General features: G+C 55.5%; 1 protein-coding gene across 1 annotated transcript; it reads left to right on the top strand.

The window, feature by feature from the left end:
- The first annotated feature begins 777 nt into the window (after nt 1-777).
- On the top strand, nt 778-6,425 carry GOLPH3L (golgi phosphoprotein 3-like). Its single transcript, XM_010293702.1, has 4 exons — nt 778-960; nt 5,037-5,168; nt 5,378-5,492; nt 5,998-6,425. The coding sequence occupies exons 1-4, from the start codon at nt 778-780 to the stop codon at nt 6,423-6,425; spliced, it is 858 nt and encodes a 285-aa protein (XP_010292004.1).
- Nucleotides 6,426-7,022: the final 597 nt, after the last annotated feature.

Below are 7,022 nucleotides of genomic sequence, written 5' to 3'. Positions count from 1 at the left end.
CGGGCCGCTCCCGCCCTCCCCCTGCCCCAGCAGGAAGCTTTTCCTCCGCACGGCCCCGAAGTTTGGTCGCAGGGCAAGGAGTGGGGGAGGTTTGGGACGGACTCGCCGGGCAGGGGTAAGGTTGGGGGAGATGCGAAACCGTATTTTGCTTCTCAGCCCTGAAACTCCGTGCGGGGAGGGGCACGGCTGTTCCCCCCGCGTGCTGTTTTTGTACATGTCGCAGGGATTTGTTGTGGGATCTCGTTACTGCTGAGTGGGGTGTCGGGTGCTCGTGGGAGGTTTGGGGTTGGCAGCCTGGGCGTGTGAACCTGAATGTGCAGCTCGTTAACCTCCGTAAAAAGGTATCGGCTGCAAGCGGGTTGCACAGGGCGGAGGTGAGAAAGAGTCGTGCCAAGGAGGGTGCTGGTTTTCTGCATGGCCCTGGGACGCTGCCAGGTGTGCCACGTCCTGTCTGGGTGCGGGACCTCATCTCTCTTGCGAGTGCACGGCTGGGGGGTCCCCTGGTGAAAGGACTCGGCTGTGGCGTAGATCTACCCCCTCTCCTTCAATGTGCAGTCATCTCCTCAAGCACCTGGTCTGGCTGCTCCCTGTGAGTGACTCTTGTACAGCTGTCGGGGGAGCTGAAAATTCCTGGGTAGAAGGGGCAAGTGTCCCTTGGCCTTGTCTGTGCCTCCCTGGAGCCTGGGTTTTGGGTCTTGGGACTTAGCACTGTCGTACTGCATGGTTTTTAGAAATGGAGTAGACCTTGGTTTTCTGCGTGCCCAGGCAGAGGGGGAGATGACAACGCTAACGCACCGAGCACGGCGTGCTGAGGTGGGAAGGAACTCAGACAAGAAGCCCGACAGTGAGGAAGACGCAGCTGTGGACAGAGACCTGAATGAGGATGATCCTGAGGACCCCAAAGATATCCGCCTCACGCTCATGGAGGAGGCGCTGCTTCTGGGGCTGAAGGACAAGGAGGTAAGGCAGGCGTCTGGTGGCTGCATGTGCAGTGGTGGTAGCGCTGTGCTGGTGTACTTGGAGGTGAGGTTCTCGGTGAGCAGCAGAAGAGGTTGTACGATTTCTGCTGAATCCTCTTCAACAAAGCCAGCCTGCTTAGTGCAGACCCCCTTTGTCTGTAGTTTAAACTGATCTGTGGAGATTGCTTGCAAGTACTGTCCCACCAGCTTTGCCACAGAGACTGTAAGTTAAAGCGGCTGGAGGCGAGGGATGCCTTATGGTATTGTGCGACTGCCATTTGCAGAGCAAAGGTGGGCTTGTTTTTCGCCAGGGTCAAAGACATGGGGTAAAAGGAGCCTCACCTTTGTGCGTCAGATGGTAAGTGTCCTCTTCCCTAGCCCAAGTGCACTTTCTTATCTGAAACCATCAGCTGAAACACAGGGATGCTTGGAGCACTGTTTCCACTTTGTTAAAAGCTGATGCGAATAAACGGCAAGGGCAGAAGAGGGCAAGGCGAGGGAAGGCAGCTGGACTGGGAGTTGAAAGTAGGTGCAGGATAGGCCTGAACACAGCAATGGTAAAGGACGTAGGAGCTGCATCTCTGTTTTCAGGCCGGTACTTTCCTTAGCCAGGCAGGAGTGGTGTTGTGCAGCTCCAGGCTTGCGGGGCGGGATGGGAAGCCCTTTGCTGGGCACTCATCTCACCCACGTGTGCCGGTTTGATGGCTTTCCCTGGCAGCAGTGGACAGGCTTCACACAGTTATTTTCAGGGGGTTATTCTCTGGCAGAACGGGACCCTGATCAAACTGAATTGTTTTGTGCTTATCAGCCGGTGGAAACTCGTTTCTCAACTCTGCCTAGAACGAGCCATGGGGAAAGGAGAAGACATCTTGTGTTGAGTTCTCTGAGCTGCTTGGCTCTTACCTGCCTTGTCTTCTTTAGTGCATGCATCATCTTGATCTCTTTGGGAGAATCTGATATTGCTATTCCTGTCAAGCAGATGAGGAAATCGAGACCAGGGGGAAGCTAACCAGTTGCCCAGGGTGCTTCTTGTGATTATAATGGCAGAGAGCCTTGAACACAGGTTTTTCAGCTCCAGGAGCGCTCTTCCAATGAGCCCGTCCCGTCTCTCACGCCGAGGAAAGGAGACACTGTGGTTGTCAAAGCTGTGGTAGATGGGCCACCTTCTCTTCATCTGTTTCTCTGGGTTGAAATTAAGCCCCTGCGAGGTGCCTGACATAGGGCCCTGCTGCTGCTGGCTTAGTCTGAGCTGGTGCCTTGCTCTCCCATAGACCTGCTCAGGCCATGGCTTCCGACGTGGATCACGCTTGTAAGATCCGGCAGGGGAGAGCTGAGGGTTGTGTGAGTGACCGAGCCTTGTAGCTGTCCTGTTTAATGAACCCAGATAAGATCTAGGACTTGCTGAGCTGAATAGGAAGTAACAGGAGAGCAGGGCTATAAAGAGAACGTCATGCAAATAATTTTTGAGAGCAGCCTAGGAGCGTGGCATGGTCTGCTTTGTTCCTGGGCTGTGTTTAGTGTTCTTGGCTTGGTTAACGTATTCCTGGGAACGGTCCTTCAGCCACCAGGAAGTTAGGAGAGCACAACAGCTGTGAAAAAAAAGATGTCATACTTTCCCCCCCTGCTCCCCCCATCCTGTCCTCCTGCATTCCTCCATCTCGAAAGGAAGACCAGAGGCAGCAGTAGCCTGGCTGTGAGCTGGACTCCCAGGCATTGGGTTTTCCTAGCTCTGTTGTTCACTCATGGTTTGATGATTGGAAAAAAAACAAGACAATTTTAGCCAAATCCAATGAGCTCGCAGTGTAATTTCATTATTTTAAGTAACCAGTATGTCCATCTAGGATGAACTGGCTGCACACTAGCCTGTAATTTCTAACTAATCTGATTCCAGAAGCTGAAAGTAACCCAGGAGCTTTTGACTTGTTTGATTTCAGACCCCTTAAAATTTTCTAGGAGTAATGTGCCTTTCAGCCCAGTGAATTGAAACTTTCGTTCACCTCCACACCCTTTTCTGGAGAACTTGTTCCTAAAGGGTGCATGCAAAAAACAGTGCGTCTCCCATGGACGGAAATCAGCAGGGCAAGGATGAAAGGTTGCTTTGTCTTTCCGCACAAGGAAATGAAGAAAGCAAATAAAGATTTTACTTTATTTTATGGTTCTCTGTGCTACGCAAGCTGGGCAATACGGTGTCCAGATGCACTGTATAAACAGACATGCTGGGGACAAGAGTTTACCCATACAGACTGTGAAAACTTCCATGTAGGAGGACTGCATGTTCTCAGCTTTTTTTCCTTAGGAAGGGGGCTTGTTAAGTTGCTTTGTCTGCAATCTCCTGGTAGCTCTTAGACCTGCCCTTTTTCTCCTCCTCCCCCACTCCCTCCAGAGGAAAAAAAGCAACGAAAAGGGAGTTATGAACGGGCCGTAGCATTTCTGGTGTATTGGTGTCCCCCTGCAAACAAGCATGTTGTGACTTGGCATGCTGCTTGGCTCCCCTTTTCCCTTGGGCCCATTTTAAAAACCTGCTGCCTGCCTGGACAAGCCTCTCCCTGCTGTCCACTTGCCCTGAAATCCAAGGGCTGCTGCCCTGCGTCTGTGCCACGATGCAGCAGTGACCGGGCCGGAACAACTGGGCTTTGTTGTAACCGGGGGATAAAAGACATGTGGAAGAAGGAAACGGAGAGGTTGCCTACACTGTGCTGTTGCTTCAAACCAGGGTCAGCTTACTCCTGAGAAGCATCAGTTGAATGTTATTTAAACGTCAAGGGACAAAGACTTCCCTTCCCTGCCCCCTCCTTCCAGGGCCGAATCGTTCCTGGGCTTTCTTGTCCGGATGGTTATTTCTTCCTGGAACCAGCTCCAATCTCTCTGGCTACAATTTTAGCCCAGGACTCTGTCCCATGCACGGTGGAAGTGGGAACTGGCCATTCCCTTCCTTTTTGCTGCTACCTTTTATGTGTCTGACCCCCTTTAGGCTATTCTCCCTCCGTCTTCTCTTCCCTGGACTGAAAACCCCGATTAAATTGCTGGTTCCTTGTGGGTCGTATTTTCCAGACCGCTGCACCTTCTTGTTGCTTTGTCAAATGCCTTAATGATTTTGGAGCTTGCGCTTCCTGGGACGAGAACCCTGTCCCGTGGCGGACTCGGAGAACAGGGCTTGGGGCCAGGTGCGGAACATGCCAAGTCCAAGCGGATCTGGCCAGCAGCAGCCCTAGCACTGCCCCGCTGGTGGCACCCGACCTGCGGCACCCCAGCCCCAAGGTGCCCGCTCTGGGGGGGAGGTGGGGTGTATTTTCCTGTCCTTCATTCCTGGCTGGAGATCTTCTCTTCCCTCGCAGAAGTCTCCGGGCGGATTTGAGCTGGGGGGGGCTGCGATGAGGGTGGGGTGGTCAAGGGGCTGGGGAAGCTCTTGTGCCCTGTGGTGGGAGCTGGGGCTTGGTACCGCTGTGCCCCGTGGGGCAGTGTTGTGGGTAGTGGGGAAGCTCTTCTTCACGGGCCTGATGAGTGACTTTTCCGTACAGCTAATTACTCTCAGGGCATGCCTGGAGCTGGTGGGGGTTTTCTGCAAGGAAAAGGACGGATTTCACCTGCCGTTGCCCGTAGGCATGTCTGCAGCAGGTGCTGAGGCAGGGCAGAGCAGAGTTCACGTTGCTCGTTGCAGCCCCACAGCAGCAGCAATATCCTTCTGTGGCCAGGGGCTTGCAGGGGAAGGGGCCCCGCTTTTCCCACTCTCGCTTGGATTTTTTACGATCCGGGGTTGGGCGCAGCTGCCTGGCCGGTGCAGGGGTGTGCTGTGTGGTTGTGGGTGCAGCAGGAAGGGCATAGCCTGAATTGCTCAATGTTTACAGGTAGGTTTTGGGCAGGGAGGGGGTTAGTTGGGGCTGCCGGACACTTTTCAACTGGTGGGAAAAGCCCTTTTCTCCCTTTGGCCTGGGAGGCAGAGCAGGGAGGCAGAGCTGTTAATGGGAATTGGGAGAGTCGCCTGGGCAGGGCCTGAGCAGGCCAGGAGGGGTGAGGGGCTTGGCAGAGCTCCCCCTCCCATGTCTCTTCTCCCATTTCCATCCATCCCCTCTCTCCTAGGGCTACACCTCCTTCTGGAATGACTGCATCTCTTCAGGCCTGCGGGGCGGCATCCTCATTGAGCTGGCTCTGCGTGGCCGGATCCGCCTGGAGCCACTCTCCATGAGGAAGAAGAGGCTGCTGGAGAGGAAGGTGAAGGTGCCGCAGGAGCCGGGCTGGCAGCCTGACAGGCTTCAGGGCTCTGTTCACCCCAGCTGAGCCCACTGGCAGCAAGCTTTGCCAAAGCTGGCAGAGACCTTTGCCAAGGCAGCACTGCACGCCGGGGCTGGTGGCATTCTTTCAGGGAGGGAGTGTCAGGTCTGTGTCCAGCCTTGTGACACGTTTCCACTTTGTCCTTCCAGGTGCTCTTGAAGTCAGATGCGCCGACTGGTGATGTCTTGCTGGATGAGACCCTCCGACACATCAAGGCCACAGAGTCTGCAGAAACGGTGCAGACCTGGATAGAGCTGCTCACTGGTAGGGTCAGAGACACCATCTTTCCAGCTCCCCTGGGGCCTGTCCCTGCCGCCTGTCCCCTCTCCATGGCTTTGCCATGCCCTTGCTTCACTGGACATGGGCAGAATACTGACAGCAGAACAGAGGAAGGCTGAATGTGGGGGTAGAGAATGGTTTTCCAGGTCTTCTTTGTTGGGATCTCAGTGGAAAACTTGGACCTTGCTCCTCATTGCCTCTTTTTTCGTGCTGAGTCTTCACTGAATCTGGGGTCCAAGGTCCTGGGTAGAAGGGGCTTTCCAAAGGGATCTGCCCCAGGCTGCTACGCCCTGTGGCCACTGGGAGCTTTGCCAGCTTAGACTGATGGGAGAAGTGGATCAGAGTCAGGCAAAGGGGAGGAAGAGGGTTCCTGCGGCGGGGACTGGAGTCCATGCAAGCACAGATGGTCCTGGGCTGGAAGCAGTTGGGACTGGGGTTGGGTGGCAAAGCCATGCTGCCCCAGTGTCGAACAGGGTCTCCTCTTCTGCAGGGGAGACCTGGAACCCCTTCAAGCTGCAGTACCAGCTGAGGAATGTGCGCGAGCGCCTCGCCAAGGCGCTGGTGGAGAAGGGCATTCTCACCACAGAGAAGCAGAACTTCCTGCTCTTCGACATGACCACCCACCCTGTCAGCAACGCCACCGAGAAGCAACGCTTGGTGAAGAAGCTCCAGGAGAGCGTGCTGGAGCGGTGGGTGAATGATCCCCACCGCATGGACCGCAGGACGCTGGCTCTCCTGGTGCTGGCCCACTCCTCAGACGTGCTGGAGAATGTTTTTGCCAGCCTGGCAGATGACAAGTATGATGTGGCAATGAACAGGACCAAGGACCTCCTTGATATGGACCCTGAGGTGGAAGCTGCCAAAGCCAGGGGTGCAGAGATGATCTGGGCTGTCCTGGCAGCCTTCAATAAGTCCTAAAAAGCCCCTGAACCCCCCAAACCAGGTGGGGGAACCTCACCCCCTCGACATGAAGCTAGGGCTATTTGCGCACGGAGTTCCTGCAGCAGCAGGTGGGCTCTTCATTCCCCTTCTGGTGCTCCTTGCCCATTGGTTTCCTTCTTGGGCCAGTGCAGAGCTGGGAGGTAGCAGAGCCCAGCCCTGCCTCTGCGTGCGGAAACTGAGCCGCTCAGATGGGCCAAACACCAGCAGAAATGGGGCTGTGGAGCAGCCTGCACTCCTGGTGCACCAGCTTGTCCAGCTGCCTCCATGGCTCCTTCTTCCACACACAGGTCTTGCCTTTGAGCTGCCTGGGCAGCGCGGAATCCCCAGCAGAGCACGCTGATGTCCTCCTGGGGCAGGGTACAGGCAGGGGAGTGGGCAGGAGGCTGGTTCGGGGGTGCCCAGGGGCTGGGACCACCCCATGTGCTGGCTGGCATGGGGCAGCCCAAAGCCCTTGGCACATGTCGCCATGGAGGAGCAGCTCTGCAAAGACCATGTAGCCCTGCCCCAGGCTGTGCCCGCATCGCACACCCACTCTTTCTGGTAAGGGGAAAAGTTAAACTGTGACTATTTTTT

Source organism: Phaethon lepturus, unplaced genomic scaffold (genome assembly GCF_000687285.1).
Source record: "Phaethon lepturus isolate BGI_N335 unplaced genomic scaffold, ASM68728v1 scaffold37260, whole genome shotgun sequence".
Taxonomy (NCBI): domain Eukaryota; kingdom Metazoa; phylum Chordata; class Aves; order Phaethontiformes; family Phaethontidae; genus Phaethon; species Phaethon lepturus.
Note: the sequence above shows the minus strand (reverse complement) of the source record. Positions and strands in the feature narration are given on the sequence as shown.